Below are 21,315 nucleotides of genomic sequence, written 5' to 3'. Positions count from 1 at the left end.
TCTTCAATGACAATGGCAATAAAAGTGATTCTGAATAAAGATGGCTGCACTTGCAGTCATCTACCTACCTTCAGATTTCTTCTTTGTAGTAAACATCTGTTTCATTCATTCATTCATTCATTCATTCATTCATTCATTCATTCATTCATTCATTCATTCAATCCTTTCTTCCTCCTCCTCTGCCTCTTCTCCGGGACTCTTCGGTCTATTTTGAGTACTATAAACAGGGGGCGGGGCTTGTTTCCATTTTAGGAGTGGATTTTGAAGACGTCACCGGGCCAGCGCCCCTGCGCACCACACAAGTTGGAGCACGCGCTCGTGTAGCAGCCGTTCAGGGAAGTTCTGGACGTGAACATGGCGTTGATCTGCGGAGCTGTCATCAGTCCTTCCAGTAAAACAACCGCTGCCAGAGCCGCGGCAGAAGTCTGAAAGGCGGCGACGGATCACCTACGACCGCTCCTGCTCATTTTCTGCATTAATCCCTCTTTTTTCTTTTCTCCCGCCGCCCCCCGCTTCTTTTGGGATTCCGTTTACACCGAAGAAAATAGGCTGCGGAACGGAGTTGACAGCTAAGGTGCACGGCTAACGTTTACCTCCACCGTTTGACCACTAACTCCGGGGCTACCCATCTCTTTTGCTAACAGGCGCTAGCCGGTGGAAGCTAGCCGTCTCTGGTTTGGTTAACTCGTCGTGCCGTCGGAGCTTTTAGCCGATCGATACCAGCGCGACATGATCCGTTAACTGTTGCTGACATTCACTGTTTTAATCTAACGTTACTTGTCTGCGTCGCACTGCATGCCGCTTTGCTTTAGGTTTTATTCTTAGTCAAATATATATAAGAAAATGTCAGACAACCAGAGCTGGAACTCCTCCGGTTCTGAGGAAGATCTGGACCCCAGAGAGGAGTACGGACACCCCGTTGGAGTCGCCGAGTTCAGCGGAGTCCTCAGTAAGGTGAGTCACCTTTAACCACATTAAATTTATCCAGGTTTTCAGTTATATTGCCAGCCCCTGAGGACAGGAGGAGATTGGGAAAGGCTTTGAGAAATCCTGGTACGTCTCTGACTCATCAGGTAACTTTCATGTTACAGTAAAATAACTCACAGATAATCCCACACTGAGCTATAACACACACACACACACACACACAGTTATTCAGTCATTTTAAAACATGAAAATAACCCTAAGTGACTTAACTTAACATTTAACTAATATTAGTTAAGTGTGTGTACTGTTGGCCAGCTCAGCAGTGATAGTAGTAGTAGTTGTAGTAGTAGTAGTAGTTGTAGTAGTTGTAGTAGTAGTAGTTCACTAAGTGCAGGTGTGTCCAGACTCTTCACTGCTGCTGTGTATTTGCTGATCTTGTGCTTGGGCTTAAACCTGGTCTGCTGCACATTCCTGCTCCATGTTTGCTGTAGTTCCACCCTGAGTGAGCAGATGTGTTGTGGGCATCTGTCCTGTCACACTGGGAGTATTGGTTTGACAGCAGGGTGTGAGGTCCCGTCAAGCATTTGGCTGGGTTACTGCTAAAAGTCAGCTGTGCTTGGGGAAGTGAGTGACTGTGAAAAACAACACCACAAGCTATATGCTCTAGTTTTTTGTGCTTCAACAGGCTGTTAAACCCACTGCTGGATGAGGACTCAGTAACCTAGTTTGCCGTATGCCTCTGTCTACTTGTGTTAGACTCTGTTTTGGGCAGGCTGGCCACATTTTAATTTGTTAAGCTGTGAGCAAGCTAATGTGGTATTAATCTGGGTGTACACGGCTGGCTGTAAACAGATTGCATGCTGACCCACTAACCAAGCATATTGCGAGATTAGGCAGCGCTCACCTGGCCTGTCATAACAAGCTCGAAACACGTCATCAAGCTCATGCGGATTAATGAGTCTATACATTTACATAAAATCCCAGAAAGACTTTCCCAGAAATGCAGCAAACTCAGGATAGGCTGCATGCTTCATGTTTTTATTATGATGAGTTTATAGACTAGGAAGTTGTTTAGTGAATGACAGACTGGAATCTATAGTATTTACTGCATGTAAACAAGTCAATCAAACATACAACTGGGATCCGTTTTTAGTGAACTGAACTGGTTATCTCATTAGAATTGAACATATTAGGACATGTGTTTTTACATATAATGTTCTGTTTTAACTTTAAGGTTTTTGTAGTGTTCTTGCCTCTCAGCATCCTGAGATAATGACAGAATTTTACTTTCAAACTTTTTCAGTGGACAAACTACATCCATGGCTGGCAGGACCGCTGGGTTGTGCTGAAAAACAACACACTGAGTTACTACAAGTCTCAGGACGAGACAGAGTACGGCTGCCGGGGTTCCCTCTGTCTCAGCAAAGCTGTCATTACTGTAAGTACTGCCTGAAAGGAGCGCGCCGCCTGGCTGTTGCACTGCAGTACTGGTCCTTACAAAATGTCTTGCTAGCGAGCGAGCCGCTGCTTGTGCAAGAGGTGGTGAGGTGGTGGCTGCCACTCTGTTTAAGCCTAAATGATGCTCGATAAGCTCACAATTATATGAGTTAAGAATTGTGCCACCATCTTTGTTTTGGGCTGAAGGAATGGCTGCTGTGTGGGCGAAAAGTGGCACCTGGCCCGTTTGTGATATTTGTAGATCCATTGTGATCTGTAAGTTTTAATGCATATTTAAATGATAAACTGAGTAAAATGTTGTTGAAACACACTTCTTTTTCTCCAGAAATTTCAGGTTGTTAATATTTTCTAAGAGGATAGTTCATTAAATGTAAAAATCCTGATAATGTGTGCATTTGTTTGCTGTAAATCAGAGGTAGTTTCATTATTTATTGCTTGTTATGCAGCTCTTTTACTGGTCTGGCCCACTGAAGATCAGATTGCTCTGTATGTGGCCCCTGAACCAAAAGGAGTTTGACACTCCTGCTTTAGAGTCTACGTTATACTTGTGTATCTTCACTATGACCTGGTGCACATCTTCAGAAATGTACCTTCATGGTGTAATAAATATCCAGTATTTCAGACTTTTGACCGTGTCAGGCTGACGCACAATGACAGTGAAATATCCAGTATTATGTCCACAGGGTTAATGTAGAAACCACACATGACTTTTCTGGCTTCCTTCCACTTTTTTTTCTGTGTAATTTCAACACAGTATTGATTATCTCTGCGGCATCACGGGTAAACATTTGTGGGACGATAGGCAGCACCAGTCATGAGAAATGTCTCACGCTCAAACGTGGAAGAACTTGGAAAAAGTTCTGATCTGATCAACCCAAGGCCGCTAGGATCTGATGCAGCTCCATGTCCTATTACTACGTTATTTAAAAGGTTTGATTTGTTTGAGTCGTGCAGCTCGAATGCAGACTCTGGAAGAATGTTGCACCCCCCAACTGAACCGACTCCCCATTCGTACCGAGTCTAGCGGACTGTCCCGGTGTGAATGCACCCTAGATGTCCTGTTTCAGCTACCATTGCTTAAAGCGGCCATATCTAAGCTCGGCCACCAGCTTGCACCGTGGAGTCTAACAGCAGATGGACGTCATGCAGGTAGAGATGCTCGCAGTGGAGAATCTCAGACCTCATCATCTAAAAGGCTGCTTTGTTTTATTTTATTTTCCCAGCGTATCACAGTTTTTCTAATTTTTTTTTTTTAGGTTTTCCTCAGTCCTGCTGTATATGAGCAGCAGGTAGGAAGGAAAGCCAGAGGCATTGTGGGAAACCAGAACCACCATGGTGACTCTGAACTGTGTCCCTCAAGTCTGAGATGCAGAACTTCCAGACTAAAAACAGACTGAAAAACTGCTTTGTTCCACGAGCATATTCCTGTCGCAATAACAAATTTTGCTGTGCGATAAATTTTATCAGAAATTATCGCGATAAGCGATAATATTGTACAAAGCTGTCATGCGTTGTCATTGAGACCATTTTCAACTAATATAATGACAATGCCGTAATAATGCAAGTACATCCTTTCAAAGATAAATAAACTTTAATTTCTAAAGAACATTTTACACTGGAACTGGAAGAAATTTTAAATAAAACAAATCAATAAATAGAACAGACTCAGTCTCATTAACAATGAGTGAAAACCAAACACAACCAAAAACAATTTGATAGAAAATAACGTCTGTTCACAAACAAAACTGCCCTTCAAAAAATATATAAAAAAATTAAACATGGGGCTCAGACAGGGAAAGTTAGTACCGTTTTATTAATAAAAACTAGGGGAAAAAATACTGTTTGTGAAGCAGAAATATCTCCCTCATCAATGCGTGTCAGACGGATCTATGAGCGGAGAACCACGCAGATGTGACGCCACGCAGATGTGACGCCACGCAGATGTGACGCCACGCTGCACCACATACGCCGGGACACCGGCCCAAAAGTAATGCAGCCCGCTGGGAATCCTCCTGAACCTCTCCATTAGCCAGCATCGCTCTCGGTGTGTATTTCAGTGTGAGAAATCGGAGGTTTAGCGCGAGAGTGTGAGTAGCCACTCAATTGCGCGAGTCTCACACCCGATGCGTGACAGTTGGCAGTCCTGTAAAACAAATGCGGCGTAGCGGTCTGCACAGCTTAGTGGTTCACCGCGGTCTCGTGCTCGTGCTGCAACATGCTGCTGTCAAGTGTGACACGAGAGGATCAGTCTGCAAAAAACGAGCGTTCAGTCGAGATGCTCCATAGTAAACCTGTTGTTATACACAGCCTATGGCAGGATGTCCAGCTCCAGTCCTCACGGGCCACAGTCCTGCAGGTTTTTGATGTGTCCCTGCTCCAAACCCACCTGACCCACCTGACTCAAACTCATGAGTTACTGTGCAAAACTTAATAGGCTGTTGGATCTATTTCATTTGAGTCAGGTGTGTTGAAGCAGGAAACATTGAAAACCTGCAGGACAGCGGCCCTCGAGGACCGACTTTGGGCACCTCTGGTCTGTGGTAAAGTAAGATAGAAAGGGGGAAAAACCGAAACTGGTCGGCAAACTCATCGCGCTCGTTCTTTCTTACCGTGCAGTAAATTGCTTATTGCTTATGGCTTATTGCGACAGGCCTACACGTGCAGTTGCATTTTAAGCAGCTACAGACGATTTTATTCTTTTTATGATTTTATTGAATCATAAATTTTTTTGTGTTTTTGTGTTTTTAATAGTATTTAAGGGTCATTGGTGTATTGTTTCCTTTATTTTCATCCCAGAGCCCCTCAAACAGCAGGTCATAACCTTCTTTTTTTACAAATAACTCCTGATCATGTCTCAAGTTGTGCTTGTGGGGAAGTAGTTTGTCAGGTGACGTCCCAGATGAAGAAGGCATGCTGTGTTGTAACCCTGAACTAGACACCCCCTCACTGTGCTCATGACGCTGTGTTACTGCAGGCTCTTTGGAGAGTGTGGTCTACGTGCCCGTCACACTGTTGATAAAATCCTGTCATTAGTGAACTTCACCTGAAATGTGTCAGCAGTTTTTTTGTGGCGGGGACTGATCGCTCGCTTTCCAGACAGTAACAGAGGAGATGAATCTGTAACCGTTATCGGGGAAGAGCCCGCCGAGTCCGTTTGTTCAGCTTCCTTCATTCCCAGCAGATGGAAATGTTACCTCCATGTGGCCAGTTCGGAGGCGGAGCAGAGTTGGGAATCCTGAGATGGACGACTTCTCCGACCTGTTGTCCGTTCATGCTTCCCTCCATGTTGTTTGTGGTGCTTCCTCTGGCCCAGAGTTCGTTTAGCCGTGACTGTGTTGATGCTCTTCCAGGCGGCTTGCTGTTGGTGTAGCCGTCCCAACGGAGCCTGGCAGCCTCCACGCTTGGTGAACAGGAGCACACTGGCAAACTTTCCCTCTCTCTCTGGATTTTTGTAGTTTGGACTGGATCCGTGGCGGGTTTGGTCTGGATTGGGAATGTGACGGTCTGCGTATGAAGACGGTTATGAGACGGGAAACGGGTTAGATGTTGATGACAGCAGACTTTGTGGAAACGGTTGATGTCTTGTGCCAGGAAGTGTGACTCTTCCTCGTAGCATGTGACTTCCTCTGCTGTGGGGGTTGTGAAGAGGGTCCAGGACAACATACCTTATTCTTAATGTCTGGGTATTTTTGCTAATGTTAGCCTTCCTTTTCCGTCTCTGTGAGTTATAGCTTCCTCTGCTGTAGAGCTCTGCAGAAAGATGCTCCTTGCCCTCTGAAGGTCCGTGCTGGTCTGATTTTCCTCGGCTCAGATTAAAATGATGCTGTTTAAATGTTGCTGTGAAACGGGTAGGCATATTTCTTGTAGTTTGGGTGTTACTGTGATATTTCTGCTTTCTCTTCTTTGTGTCAGAGGTCTTCTGAAACTGGTAGGAAGTTTCTGTTTTAGGAACACAGAGCTGAAGTGAAGCTGTTTGGTCTCATCACTTTCACCGTGGCTTCATATCACTTGCTGCATAAAATATTTAAATACGGCAGATATTTAAAGTTTTATAAAATCAGTTTCTTCCTCTTTCCCTCCCATCGTTCTTTGTAACCCCCCCTTCAAAAGCCCACATAATCTGTCTAGTAATTCTTGATGTAACGCCCCCCTGGCGTTATTTAAAAGGCCCGGTTTGTTTGAGTACGTGCAGCGTGAAGGCAAACTCGGGCTGGAGGAAAGTTGTATGTGGAGTAACAGGAAGCTGAAAGAAAACTGGGTAACGTGTTCTCCAGGCTTTCGTGGTGACTGTGTTCTACATAACATCTGCTTTTACTTTGTTACACATTTTTATTCCCTTCACACAGACTTGCAGCAACATGCAGAAACATAACATCCCATCCTTTTTTGTCTGCTTGTTTTTCACCCAGTCTGAGCTCCTTGTTGTCTTTTTGTCTGGTAGAGACGCTCCCTGACTTTATATTCCTAATCCATGCCTAAGTCATTTTATCTCTTTCCTGACAGCCCAACACTCAAACCTCCTTTGACAGAACTCCATACTGCAACTATTTAGTTGTATTTACAGCCTGAATTTCTCTGAAAACACAACTACACTGTGACAGTGAAGTCAGTGAGGAGCACTAGTGTGAGGATGCTTCAGGCGCGCCTCCTTCCTGTTTCGTGCTTCCTTATCTCGCCTCTGCTGTCGATTTGATGCAAAGTGCTGCGTTTGAACACTTGATGTGAGTCAGAGTTCACACTTCATTCTGACGTTGTGCCGCATCGACGTGGAGCGTCTGTCCAGACGCCAGGCAGCATCTTCAGGACACAGCGTTGCCATCGAATCTTAAAGACACTAAAGTGAGCTGTTTGTTGCTGTCAATGCTTCCTCAGTAATGGCTTGGACCCGGGTCGTCTCTGGGCAGATTGGGATGTTTAATTTGTTTAAGATAACACTGTGTAGAGCATTTTAAACTAATGTGAGACTTGTATGGATTATATTCATAGTAAATAAACATGAATATTCAATTAAGTAGAATTGTTTTCCCTTCCAGTATCACAGTGATCCGTTAACCCCGAAATCCCAGATGTGTGACCTATTTCTTACTGTGAAGTTTCCATTTACTCCAGCCTGTTCTCCTTCAGTATTTTCCAGTCCTCTTTCCGTCTCGGACTTTCGTCCTGGATTGTGCCTGAACAAACCCGACTCCGGCTCATTTATCAGCCTCTGCTGTTGCTGCTACTTTAAGCCTGAGACTCACTGCGGAGGTTTCCTTTCAGACGGCCTGATATCTGTTCAATCCTACACAAGTTAACACCTCTGCTACTGCCATCTTCCCTTCATCTCTGCCATCTCCCAACACACACACACACACACACACACACAGCTGCAGATTCTCAGAGCTTTGCAGCAGTCTGGAGATTTATCAGGGACCTGCTTCTTTCTGTTAAATGCTTTAAACTGCCTGTTGTCGGCCTCTGCTCCTCCTTCAGGACGCATCTTCACTCTTCTTCGGCTTTCGTCCCTTTCAGGACATACAGATTAGCTTAAGCTGAAAATATTTCATTCACATCAGTGAGAATATGGTTGATGACCATGTCTGACATCAGTTTCCACCTCTCACGTGTCTCTCTGCTCTTCTCAGCAGAAACAGATGTTCTTTAAGTAATTTCTTCTTGCTATGAAAAGCAGAACAGTAAACTAAGACATAAATGACAGATATCCAGTGAGCCGCCTGCTGATAACTGGCCTCATTTAACAGAATCTGTCTCTCTCACACACACAGACACACACAGATTAATGTGATATTCTCTGTTTCTCCTGCGTGCTTCCTGCAGTCTCATGAGTTTGACGAGTGCCGGCTGGATGTCGGCGTCAACGACAGCGTTTGGTACCTCAGAGCTCAGGATCCAGAGCACAGAAACCGGTGGATCGACTCCATTGAGCTGCACAGAGTGAGTCACACACACTCTCACACACCTAATGAAAATCTCATGTAAGGTTGTATTTATGAATGAATGTTTATTGTATGCATGTGTGTTTTTATTAGAGTATCAGAGAGGGGAAGAGAGAGAAGGGAGGAGTCCAGGGAACAGTAATCATCCCTCCACCACTGGTGCGTTTGTGTCATGTCTAGGACTGTAGGAAATCTGGTACACTTGTTTTTAGCTCTCTACGCTGTTACAGCATGTGTATGTGTGTGTATGTTTGTGTTCACAGACAAATGGCATCCACCCGTTCCTCTGCAGAAACGTGTGTGTAGTTTAATCCTGGAAGGCTCAGGGGTGGTGCATGACTCCTAACAGCAGCATGCTCAGCTCAGGGTTGGCTCAGGCTCACATAATCCTGTTTTACAGACATTTAACAGACGGTTAGCTGCAGCAAAACCTGCTGTGGAGGCTGAACCAAGAGAACTGGGTTAGCCCATTTCCCTGGTTGAGGTTAACAGGGACTCTGGTCTGGGTTTTCCTGCTTGTGTGTTTAGACTTTGCTATTAAACTTGTTTATTTCATGATGTGTGAAGAGCCTCGGGTGGAGAACTGGTTGGGACTTGATTACTTCAGTAACAAAGCTGCACATCCGTGTCTTCAGTGGTGTTCTGATGAAGCAGTCAAGTCTGGAAATGATCCACATCATGTAGCTTCTCACCTAGCTAGCCAACTTCTCCCAGAAAATCCAGTCCAGCTTCATTTAGAAAGCACTTTCTGTTCTATGATTTTATTCATTTTTATTTTATTAGCTGTGCATTTTATTCTCATTTCTGTAAATATAGAGGTGTTATATCTAGTATATATTTGATATTTTTATATATTTATGTGCTTGTTATATTTCTATTTTTTTATGTGAGCTTAAGCCGAGATTCTCCTCAAAATTTTGTTGTGCTTGAATAATGACAATAAAGATCTTGAATTTGAATCTTCTGTGCAGCACCAGCCAGAACTGGTTCCTTTAGTCTTCTGCCTGGAGCATGTGGGCTGTCTGGTATGTCATACATGGCGTTAATATGTCATGTAACACCTTATCAGGCTTATTGCATCTTTCCATCCTTTGCTATTATCCCTGATGGCAGTTCTGGGGAATTTCCTGCCATCAGTCTGGTGTTTTGCTGCTTCCTCAGACTCCATGGTTCAGATGTGGAATCTGGCTCTTCTGCTGCTTATCTAGTAGGAATGAGATCATTTTGGGAGGAAAAAAGAAAAGCTGAAACATCTCTTAGAATATTTTTTTTATTTCTGTGATTAGTTAGATTTTCTTTCCAGGCAGAATAAAGCCGGCGGCAGAACAGAAGTGTTTGAGTTTCTGCTGAACTCTGGGACGGACTTTAATCCAGAGCCTGTCTGACCTGGACGAATGAGTCGTAGTGGAAGAAACAATCCTTCAGTCAATAAAAACACATGCTGCACACTCACGGCCCACGCTGTGGGAAACCCCCAAGCACGCCCCCCCTTTTGTAGTGAGTCACCACTGAAAACTGCTCTCCCTAGAAGGCCCCGCTTCTCTTCCTAACCCACATTACTCACAGCCACCAGTCGCCATGGAGACACAAACATTACAATCAACACAGAAGCATCGCTGGCTTCCAGGATTGTATCACAGTTAAGATCAGCTGGACACGTTGGACATGTCTTCATCTGGAAGGTGGAGAAACGTGTCTCTGGTGGAGCTTTGTTTGTTTTCATTGTGCAGTTCAGTTTTTAATCATCAGTGCAGTGTTTGTCTGGTTTACTGTCCAGTTGGAAAAACATTCAAATAATATTATTTCCAGAATTTTATCTCATGCCGTAAGAAAACCCATAGATTTTTACCCCCCCAGCAAACAGTCTGTGCTGATGAAGTCAGAGAGGGAGCAGGATGTTGGCTCAAGGGCAGCAGCGCTCACTGAAATCCACAGGCAACTACTTCTGGTCATTGACCCATAGTTACCTCCGTCTCTTCTACACCGCAGTCACACGCGCCCCCTGGTGGCTGAAACTAGAAGCTGTTTTTCTCCTTGAAGGTGTTTCAGCCTTTTTTAGCGACAGGCTGTTACGTAAGAGGGAAAGAGGAGGCAGTCAGGATTCCAGGAAGGTTGTTTCTGTCATGCTGCTGTGGTGAGTGGATCTGTGTCGGGAAGCGTGTCAGATTAGATCAACACAGCATCTACAACGTCACGTCTGGCCTCAACATATTTGGATGCAACAGAAATATAAATGATATTTTATACAGAAATGTTTAAAGACTATAGGGTGTGTGTAGCTTAAACTGAGCCAACATTTCCTTTCTCATAGACTCTTTTTCTCTCTTTTTTCCCACCTCGTATGTCATCTTTCAGTTTCAATGTCTGAATGAGTTCAGTTTGTTTGAGACGTCTCTGAAACTTTTCCTCATCTCCGTGTTCCTCAGGCTGATCCTGGATATGGCTCAGAGTCCAGTCTGCGGCGTCACGGCTCCATGCTGTCACTCACATCAGCCACCAGCGGTTACTCCGCCACCTCCACGTCCTCCTTCAAGGTAACTGTCCCACTCGTGTCCACTCCCAGTTCAGTTTACATCTACACACACGTGGGATGTTCGGATGTTTGCTGCAACACATCCTGTCAGCATGTCCACCCTGGGACGTTACATAGTGATCCGTTGGTTTGTTGTTGCTTTAGAAGGGTCACAGCCTGACGGAGAAGCTGGCAGAGATGGAGACGTTCAGAGACATCCTGTGCAGGCAGGTGGACACGCTGCAGAAATACTTTGACAGCTGCGCAGACGCTGTGTCCAAGGACGAGCTGCAGAGAGACAAAAGTAAGACGCACCAACAGCCAAACTCCTTCCGAAGGGCTCCTTGTGACTAGTGTTGTCAAATAAATCAGTTCTCAGACTAATCAACTGTAAAATGTAATATCTAGGGTATCGATACTTCAAGGCCGTTTTACAGTCTGCTGGTTCATGGAAAAAACCCAGCCTTCTCTACACATTTTAAACAGGCACTGCAGAGGGCAGCCCTGCCCCTACAGCATCTCCCAGTAGGACCCGTTGTTTAGTGTTGTCAACTTGTCGCTATAATTAGCGAGTTTTTAGAGCTCTCTAGCGACGCTTTAAAAAAGATTTTTAAAAAGTAGAAAACTAGTTTTCTCTGTTGTTGATCTCGTCTCCAGGGTTGTGGACATAAGGCCACTAACAGAAGTCCCTCAAGACTAGCTCAGCATGAACTAACAGAGCTTTAAAATAATGCGTTTATTTGACATTAATGTCTTTTCTTATATTTATTCCGGTATTTTTGCTGGATTGTTTGTATTGTGTTATTTTTGTGGCGTTCTGATTTGGATTAAAAGAATAATACATTTCAGCCTCTATAGCATCAAAAAATAGTATCGAGTATCGAGCACCATCCTAAGTATCAGTATGTAGTTTAAAAAGTTCGTATCATGACAACCCTGCTAGTGACACAGTCAGCATCTTACGCCTCTCATGCCCAGGGCCTAGCATACTGGGGGGGAGTGGAGGGAGGGGGCACCACACATGGTGTGTGGATGGATAAAAAGACCTGCAGAGATCTTGTGTTGATGTCAGTTTCATCCTGACTTGTTTATAATGTTTACTTATTATGTTTACTTTTTATATACGTACTTATTTTCTTACGTAAGTTTATCTCAATACACTTCAACTTTTTGTTATTTATGTTGATTTTCTGTATGCTGCTGAGTTCCCAACTTTCCTCCGCGATCAATAAAGTATATCCACCTTCCTACCTACCTTCCTTCCTACCTTACTACCTACCTACCTTACTACCTACCTTCCTTACTACCTACCTTTCTACCTACCTGCCTACCTACCTACCTTTCTACCTACCTATCCACCTTACTACCTACCTTTCTACCTACCTACCTACCTATCCACCTTCCTACCTACCTTCCTACCCACCTTCCTTCATACCTGCCTATCCACCGTCCTACCTACCTGCCTACCCACCCACCCACCTACCAACCTACCTACCCACCTGCCTACCAACCTACCTACCCACCTGCCTACCCACCCACCTACCAACCTACCTACCCACCTGCCTACCTACCCACCTACCTACCAGCAGCTGAATGTCTCAGCAGCTCCGTCTGACCTACAGACTTTTTGATTCATCAGTTAATAAACACATTAAAGGATCTTAACATCTTCATTTGCTTAAAGTTATGTGAAGTGGAGAAGTTCAGGAAGGAAAGAATCTGATAAAATAAGCAGCAGATTTCGGGGTAATCTAAGTATCTGTCAGCTGTAAGAAGGGACGTCACCATTACTTCATAAAAGACGTCTGACCCACATCAGCAGATCCACGGCAACGTGTTAGCGTTTGTGTTGCTTTGTTTTCATTCTGTGCTGGAGTGGGATAGCACTGCAGATCACTGAAGGCTGGATTATATGCATGAGAACAAACCGTGTTTGAACCTTTTACTGACCGATATCAGCGACTGGGCGTGAGGTCCAGGTCTTCTACTGGTCAGTGTTTGATGGTCTGTAGCAAAAAGTAAATCTAATTCCAGATATGTGGTCTAATTTCTTTATTTCTGCTGTTAAAGCATTATTTTTGTGTAAAACAGCAGCTGGAAGTCAAAGCTAGCCAGATGTTTTTCCAGAAAGAAGCTTCCCAGGTCCAGGTAGAGGTCCTGTAGCCTTTCATTTGTTTTCTCTGTGTAGGATTTATTTATTCTGTACACAGCAGAGGAGATTTAGTTGTAATTTACTTCACTTTGCTTCTAAATTATTGGCATCAAATGATAGAAGAAAAATATGTGCAGACCTATAAGGATTTTACACGTTTGTAGTGTTGGGAAATGAATGAATGCAGAATAATCCAGATTATTTCTTTGATAATAATCACAGTAAGAAAATGGTGACGTCCGTAGCTGAAAGTGGAGGTGATTTACGTTGTCCCGCATGTGGACAGACTGGGACAGGCTACATATGAGCTTAGCATGGATTTATCTTATACTGACATTAATAGTGGAAATGTTTTAAGTTAGGGATAAAAATGCAGTGAATCCTGCAGGTGTGTGTGTGTGTGTGTGTGTTGAGTCGGACAGCAGTCGCTCTGTGAGCCCCCTCAGCCTGTCCCCATGCTGGCTGGACATTTCATCATGGCCGTGCAGGGCGCGAATGAAACCCTGCTTTTGTTCTCCTCACCTCCCTCCCTGTCTTCGTCTCTCGCCCTCCCTCTGTTCTGAGGATGAAACCAGACCATTGTCATGTTGTCCAGCACAGCAGAGATCTGTCAGGCTGTTGGGCTCACGTGTGGACGGGGACTCTGGCTGCTACCAGGTCCTGCGTCCAGCTGACACCCGTCTCTTCTCTGAATCCTTCATTTTTCCTGTTTCAGTCGTGGAAGATGATGAAGACGACTTTCCAAACACTCGAGCTGATGGAGAGTTTCTGTGTAGCAATGGCAACAAAGAGAAATGTGAGTAAAGTCTGATTTTATTTAATCCTTATGGGCCGTATCGCCCAAAGATTAGTATAAAAACATTAGATAAAAATTCTTTTCCACTTTTTTTTACTCAGTCACTCACTCAACCTGCTTCACTCCTAATAAAAATACCAAATATGTAATTATTTAAATATTTTTAACCCTTTAATCAATCTTATATAGCATTTTCTCATACGGTACCCAAAGCTGTACAGATAAAATACCAATACATAAAACAATAAAACAAACAGTAAAAGAGTAAAATAACAAAGTAAAAATAAAATAAAAAGCCTATCCTAAGGATCCTGCTCTCTGGGATTAAAGGCCAATGTAAAAAGATGCCAGTTTAACCTCCTGCGGACAACGGATGCAGTCAGTGCAAACCTCAAACTATAAACCAGTTTTTAAATTGTGTTGTTTGACCAAGTAAAACCAGAATTATAATAAAAAAAATAAGACACACTTATGTGTAGATCACTGTCACGTTTCATGCAAAAAGAAACAGTAAAACTTTCTAAGGAAAGTGCTGCAAGCTGAAACTCATAAGGACTACAGCTGTGATGCTCCTTTTAGGTAGAACAAAGCACCACATCAGCCCACCAAAAAATACTCTGGTAATGTTAAGAGACAGCGGTAGTGATGAAAGTTTGGAGATTTCTGGCATTTATGGTGTTCAGGGTGTAGTTATGGTGTCCAGGGTGTAGTTATGGTGTCCAGGGTGTAGTTATGGTGTTCAGGGTGTAGTTATGGTGTTCAGGGTGTAGTTATGGTGTCCAGGGTGTAGTTATGGTGTCCAGGGTGTAGTTATGGTGTCCAGGGTGTAGTTATGGTGTCGAGGGTGTAGTTATGGTGTTCAGGGTGTAGTTATGGTGTTCAGGGTGTAGTTATGGTGTTCAGGGTGTAGTTATGGTGTCCAGGGTGTAGTTATGGTGTTCAGGGTGTAATTATGGTGTTCAGGGTGTAGTTATGGTGTCCAGGGTGTAGTTATGGTGTCCAGGGTGTAGTTATGGTGTTCAGGGTGTAGTTATGGTGTCCAGGGTGTAGTTATGGTGTTCAGGGTGTAGTTATGGTGTCCAGGGTGTAGTTATGGTGTCCAGGGTGTAGTTATGGTGTTCAGGGTGTAATTATGGTGTCCAGGGTGTAGTTATGGTGTCCAGGGTGTAGTTATGGTGTCCAGGGTGTAATTATGGTGTTCAGGGTGTAGTTATGGTGTTCAGGGTGTAGTTATGGTGTTCAGGGTGTAGTTATGGTGTCCAGGGTGTAGTTATGGTGTTCAGGGTGTAATTATGGTGTTCAGGGTGTAGTTATGGTGTCCAGGGTGTAGTTATGGTGTTCAGGGTGTAGTTATGGTGTTCAGGGTGTAGTTATGGTGTCCAGGGTGTAGTTATGGTGTTCAGGGTGTAGTTATGGTGTTCAGGGTGTAGTTATGGTGTCCAGGGTGTAGTTATGGTGTTCAGGGTGTAGTTATGGTGTTCAGGGTGTAATTATGGTGTTCAGGGTGTAATTATGGTGTTCAGGGTGTAGTTATGGTGTCCAGGGTGTAGTTATGGTGTTCAGGGTGTAGTTATGGTGTTTAGGGTGTAGTTATGGTGTCCAGGGTGTAGTTATGGTGTTCAGGGTGTAGTTATGGTGTCCAGGGTGTAGTTATGGTGTTCAGGGTGTAGTTATGGTGTTCAGGGTGTAAATAGTTTTACCTGCATTTTAATGTAAATAAGTGTTTTTTGCCATATTTGTACAGGATTTTTTAAGTGTAATTTATTCATGTTCTGACCGGATCTGATGACCTTTCAGACTTTTAGATTATTTCTTATAGAGATGCAGAAATCGGCTTAATGAATAAAGACATAATAAAACGTTGGTGGAGCATTTGTTCGTCCGTCCTGACTGTCCCTCTGGCTGTCCCTCGCTCAGTGTTTCAGACCTTGAGTCAGAAGGGGATCAACGGCATCGACTTTAAGGGGGAGGCCATCACATTCAAGGCCACCACGGCTGGGATCCTGGCCACGCTGTCCCACTGCATCGAGCTCATGGTGAAGAGAGAGGACACCTGGCAGAAGAGACTGGATCGGGTCTGTAGTCTCTGGATCACCGGATGTTCTAATGCTGGAGAACCGATTGGTCCAGGTTAACTCTCCTGCTGCTGGTGGTTGACTTCTGTGTGTTTGTGTGCAGGAAATGGAAAAGAGAAGAAGAATAGAAGAGGGTTATAAGTCTGCCCTCAATGAGCTGAAGAAAAAGTCTCATTTTGGAGGTCCAGATTATGAGGTGAAATAACTGGAATTGCTCCAGGATGCCGCTTGGCTTTCTGACCTGAGTTCACGTTGCTTCTCTTCTGCTAACAGGAAGGTCCCAACAGCCTCATCAACGAGGAGGAGTTTTTTGACGCCGTGGAAGCCGCTCTGGACAGACAGGACAAGATAGAGGAGCAGGTGAGCTAGAGACTGGGGAGCAGACTTCATTTAGACTCCATGTTTCTGACTAAGTTTCCTGTGTGTGTGTCATGTCTCAGACTGAGAAGACCAGGATCCAACGAGCCAGTCCGGTTCCTCCTGAAGACACCTATTCCAGCAGTGGAACACACAGATTCTCCCCTAAGGTTCAGACTCGCTTTAACTCTTTAACGCATGAGCCCGACTCTTCCTTTCATGTCCATGAATCCGACATTCCCGTCTTCCTGTAGCTCGTAGTTTGATGTCACACCCTCAGATTCAGGATGGAGGGAACTTCCTGCTGAGGCTCAGACACGCACTGAACACGTCCATAAACTACACAAGCTTTAAACCAGTTAAACCTGGTGGAGCTGAGAGGAGACGGGATCTGTCCTCCTACAGCGGACTCGGTTTCCTGAGCTCTGACACACTTTCCTCCATTTTACTCTGTTCAGATGGATCTTTTTAGACCTGCAGTGACCCCAATGGCTCCTCCCCTCTCCTCATCAGGCTCCACCTCTTTTCACATCTGTAGTACAGTAACCACCAGAGCTCATTCATTTCTCCAGTTCAGTGAACTTTGTAACTAATGAGTAGATCTGGTGTTACCAGCAGATGGGCTAACATTCCCACGGCTCTGGACAGTGAATGCAGCATGGCCGGAAGCAGGAGTTGGGTGCAGATGCAGGTGGAGATGCAGACATAAATCTGGGTCATGGTTCCCTCTGGGATCATTGCTGGGAGTTCCGATGTAACATGGAGAGAAATGTGATGGTTTAAATGTAACTTAAGCTTGTTTTTAGGCTATTTACTCACTTTGTGTCATAATTTTTCACTTTCACATCAAAGTCTGACAAAAGAAGACATGATGAAGCTCATATGACGTGTCTTCAGGAGGAAATGATCAGGATCTCATCTGTCTGTCGTAGGTGGAGGAGATGGTACAGAACCACATCACCTACTCCCTGCAGGATGTAGGTGGAGATGCCAACTGGCAGCTGGTGATAGAAGAGGGAGAAATGAAGGTGTGTGTGGTGTTAAGGACTGGAAGTTACTCTTGACCACGGTGATTTTAAATGATTATGCCATGTCCGTGTTGCGTTTACAGGTTTACAGGAGGGAGGTGGAGGAAAATGGGATCGTACTGGATCCACTGAAGGCCACCATCTCAGTGAAGGGGGTGACCGGCCATGAGGTCTGCCACTTCTTCTGGGACACCACGTACCGCAACGACTGGGAAAGTAGGTCTTTAAAAGCAACTGAAATCTGGAGCAGAGACAATCAGCTCCTGAAGTCACATGAAAACCTGGTTTTTATTTTTTTTAAGCCACTATTGAAAACTTCAATGTCGTGGAGACGCTGTCGGAGAACGCGGTAGTCGTGTATCAGACCCACAAGGTAAGAACCAGGAGCTTCACCGGCTCCCAGCTGCTGTCTGTAGGGATGACTGACGGCTCAACGTCTGCCTTGCAGCGGGTTTGGCCGGCCTCTCAGAGAGACGTCCTCTACCTCTCTGCCATGAGGAAGATCGCAGCCAACAACGAGAACGACCCGGACACGTGGCTCGTCTGCAACTTCTCCGTCGATCACGATGACGCCCAGGTGAGACCCCACAAAGATCCACTAGGGGGGTATTTTTCTATCTTTAATCAAGAGCGTAATTGTTTGCTTTGAGAGCAAGATTTCTGGTTTTCACGCTCAAATATCATCCTGCTCGCTCTCAAAACTCTGCTCTCACACTCATATCTAGTTCTTCCTTTCAAACCTCTGCTCAGACTTGGTCTCCTTCCCTCACACTCACACACTTTCTCTGCTCTCGGATATTTTTTCTCTCTCGGGTTGCTGAACGAGCTGTCTGTCAAACCTCCTCCAGCCATAAATCAGCCAATCGTCCTCATCTTCTTCAGGGTGCGCTTGTTTTACTTCACACAGTGGCTCCACACTCTTAGTCCAGATTTAGTTAGGTCATAAACTTTTTAGTAGTGACTAATTATCATTTTATGTTTTGTATAAGTGTCTCATTAATAAAACAAATAAGTTGTTTCTAATAGTTTTCTACATTGTGCCGTGTAATAATAATGATTAGCCAAGAAAACTCAACATGTTTCTGTCAGAGGGGGCGGAGCTATTTTCAAAACTCAGCATATCTGGACCGCAAAGCCTCATGGGAGATGCAGATTCAGCTGAAATTTAATTGCTGTGCTATAAATTTGAGTTTTGTGCTTTAATTCCTGAGTTAACAATTAGACAATGTTATAAAGTTCTGCCCTCTTTGAATTTTAAACTTGGCACCATGAATGAAAAGGATGGTGCAGGAAAAGAAGCCACCACTGAACTTGCACATGGAGTAAAGAGTGAAAAGTCGTAGTTTCTGACACCACCCAGCGTCGCCTTCTCAGTGCTGCTGGTTGTGGTTCTGCACCTGGAAGCGAATATGCGTCTACAATTTATTGTTATGTGTATGTCAAAGGTCAATGAAAGAACTAAACAGTGTGAGTAAATCTAAGAGAATTAGTTCAAACTACTGGAGGCTTAAAGAAATTTAGATAAGTGAACTAACAGGTTTTAAAGTCTAATTGTTGCCCATGTTGGTAAAACTTGACATGTTTCATTCATCACTTGCATTTGTAAAAACTAGAATGATTCAAGGCAACAGGTTTCCACAAAACTAATCCGGGATTAGAGTACAGATAAGTTAACTTTATTATTTTTTTATTTAATAAATGTAATCTGGTGGGATAGAAATTATTGGCAGGCTGCCAGCTGCCAAACACTTTCACGAAGTCATTGTATTTGAGGCAGTAGCCTCACATAGATCTGCCAGAGGCCCAATGAGTTAGAATATTACTGACAAATAAGTGTCTACTTTAAAAGTAAAGTGGAAAAGCATAAAATTATAAGCAAAAAAACTGTTAACCAGTGCAGAGCCACTGTGTGAAGTAAAACAAGCGCACCCTGAAGAAGGCCAGAACTATTTTCTCAATTTATCTCGTATTCTATTGGCTGGAGGAGGTTTGACAGACAGCTCGTTCAGCAACCCGAGAGAGAGGAAAAATATCCAAGAGCAGAGAAAGTGTGTGAGTGTGAGGGAAGGAGACCAAGTCTGAGCAGAGGTTTGAAAGGAAGAACAAGATATTTGAAAGTAAGAGACTTTCTGAGTGTGAGAGCAGAGTTTTGAGAGAGAGCAGGATGATATTTGAGCATGAAAACCAGAAATCCTGTGCTGCATTTCTCTGATCTGCTCGTGTCCGTTCTGACCTCCACAGCCAACCAGCAGATGTGTCCGGGCCAAAATCAACATCGCCATGATCTGCCAGACCCTGGTCAGCCCACCAGAGGGAGACAAAGAGCTCAGCAGGGACAACATCTTGTGTAGAATCACATACGTGGCCAACGGTGTGTTCACTGTCTCATCTACACGTCAGATGTTTGGACTCCCACCCAGACCACGTGCAGACGTAGTGTTGTTCCTGCTCAGTCAAGGTGCTTTGTTGTGTCCCTGCAGTGAACCCTGGAGGCTGGGCTCCTGCCTCCGTCCTCAGAGCCGTCGCTAAGAGGGAGTACCCCAAGTTCCTCAAACGCTTCACCTCCTACGTGCAGGAGAAAACTGCAGGCAAACCCATCTTATTCTGACGCTCCCAGGTATGAGACGCCGCCGCCTTTTTCTTCACCCGATATCTTACTTACAATGACAGAGTTCTTGTCTTTTCAGGACTGAGACATCAAGACAGAAGCTGAAGCTTGGAGGACAGACCGAGCTGCTGTCAACACATCATTCTCCTCCCCTCTAACTTTCAGTTTCTGCTATTTAACCACAAAATGCTTCAGATTTCACGTGTTTGTGCGAGCATGGCAGCCATCTTGGATTTTGAGACTGGGATTGGAGAGGTTTCCGATCCAACTTTCAGCCCGTTTTTTCCACAGGGTCGTGTGAAACTCGTCACCGTGAAAGGAATGCAGCTCTGCTCCCAGAGACGCAGCAGCCAACAGAATCTGTCCTCGTCACGTTGAAATGTTCCACCTGGAAGACGCTTGTCAAACTAAAACTTCAGCCGTTAGACTCGGATGTTCACATGTTGATTTTTAACGAGGAGCTTGTTTCATGCTGCTGTGAAACACGACTGAGACGACCTTCCTGAGGGCCGTCACGAGTCTTGGTCTCTCTAATGAAAACACCTCCCAGGTGCTGAAGGAAAGACCAAAGATGCTTTCTGTATTTCCTCGTGTTGAATGTGTATTTGTAAATAGTTTGAGCGCCATGTTTGCTGAAGGTCTGCAGAGCTTTGTTGGGTCTTCAGCTCAGACCAGATGCCTTAGTCTTACTGAGAACTGTAGATCCAGACGGGTTGGAATCACTAGTGAAGTGCCTCGTGGCTGTTTCCTCTTACCTTCATCCTTTTTCTGTTTACTTAACACTTGAACCTGATGGCGAGTTTCTCCTGGTTTCAGGAAAGGCCGGCGCCATCCGTCAGATTCAGTATTAAGATGTCAGAATAATTTCAGTGCGGTCAAAGCGAACTGGCTCCTGTCAGTATTTTTAGGATTTGTTACGTCTGAACGGACAGCTGCAGCAGTCAAACCTCTCAGCTGTCTTCTCCATTTAAATAAAGCTTATTTTCCTTCCTGTAACAGTGTTCCTGAGTCCAGGTGAAGCCACGAACACGGCGGCGTACAGTTGAAATGTCTTTAAACTGTCGGCGTGTTTTCTGAACAGGCTTCTCTTCAAACAGCCTCTGGTTGGGTGTTTATCACCCAGACGGTTTCAACCCGTTTCCTGTTTTCAGGACTTCTTGTGGTGGATTTAGCGTTTAATCAGCTGCTTCCTGCTGACAGACGTGTGTGAGAGGCGCAGTGAAGCCAGATGATGCTCAGCGTGGCTGCTGAGTGGAGAAACTCCAGGCTGAAGCTCTTTCACCTGATTTCTGATAAAGGTTTAGCTGCTGGCATGAATGTAATTACAACCATTTTTGTAAATTTGTTCATACCAACGCTGTGGGATCAACTTATAAATGTACTGTGATGACATGGCGCCTGTTCTACGCCGCTTCAGAAGTGAAATAAATAAGTTTATCCTTCAGTTTTCCACATTTGCAGTCATT

At 44.5% G+C, this 21,315-nt stretch overlaps 1 protein-coding gene across 2 annotated transcripts; it reads left to right on the top strand.

Moving 5' to 3' along the window:
- Nucleotides 1-281: 281 nt before the first annotated feature.
- LOC121629640 (ceramide transfer protein-like) lies at nucleotides 282-21,293 on the top strand. Of its 2 annotated transcripts, XM_041969323.1 has the most exons (18): nucleotides 282-954; nucleotides 2,231-2,365; nucleotides 8,203-8,319; nucleotides 8,415-8,480; nucleotides 10,748-10,855; nucleotides 10,999-11,137; nucleotides 13,701-13,781; nucleotides 15,699-15,856; nucleotides 15,960-16,052; nucleotides 16,130-16,216; nucleotides 16,297-16,383; nucleotides 17,146-17,241; nucleotides 17,325-17,457; nucleotides 17,544-17,614; nucleotides 17,690-17,818; nucleotides 19,483-19,612; nucleotides 19,722-19,858; nucleotides 19,929-21,293. In XM_041969323.1, exons 1-17 carry the CDS (start codon nucleotides 844-846, stop codon nucleotides 19,847-19,849), a joined length of 1,869 nt encoding a protein of 622 aa, XP_041825257.1. In that variant the 5' UTR covers nucleotides 282-843; the 3' UTR covers nucleotides 19,850-19,858; nucleotides 19,929-21,293. The 2 variants fall into 2 exon arrangements, with proteins under 2 accessions (XP_041825257.1, XP_041825258.1); XM_041969324.1 differs by lacking the exon at nucleotides 8,415-8,480.
- The last annotated feature ends 22 nt before the right edge of the window (nucleotides 21,294-21,315 follow it).

Source organism: Melanotaenia boesemani, chromosome 19 (genome assembly GCF_017639745.1).
Source record: "Melanotaenia boesemani isolate fMelBoe1 chromosome 19, fMelBoe1.pri, whole genome shotgun sequence".
Lineage (NCBI taxonomy): Eukaryota > Metazoa > Chordata > Actinopteri > Atheriniformes > Melanotaeniidae > Melanotaenia > Melanotaenia boesemani.
This window is presented reverse-complemented; position numbering and strand designations above follow the sequence as displayed.

Bases quoted from the DNA above. Each gene is read 5' to 3' on its own strand.
- LOC121629640 (XM_041969323.1), top strand. From the start codon at position 844: ATGTCAGACAACCAGAGCTGGAACTCCTCCGGTTCTGAGGAAGATCTG. The intron at 2,366-8,202 runs GTAAGTACTGCC...TGCTTCCTGCAG, and splicing joins TCAGCAAAGCTGTCATTACT to TCTCATGAGTTTGACGAGTG. The intron at 16,384-17,145 runs GTTCAGACTCGC...TGTCTGTCGTAG, and splicing joins CACACAGATTCTCCCCTAAG to GTGGAGGAGATGGTACAGAA.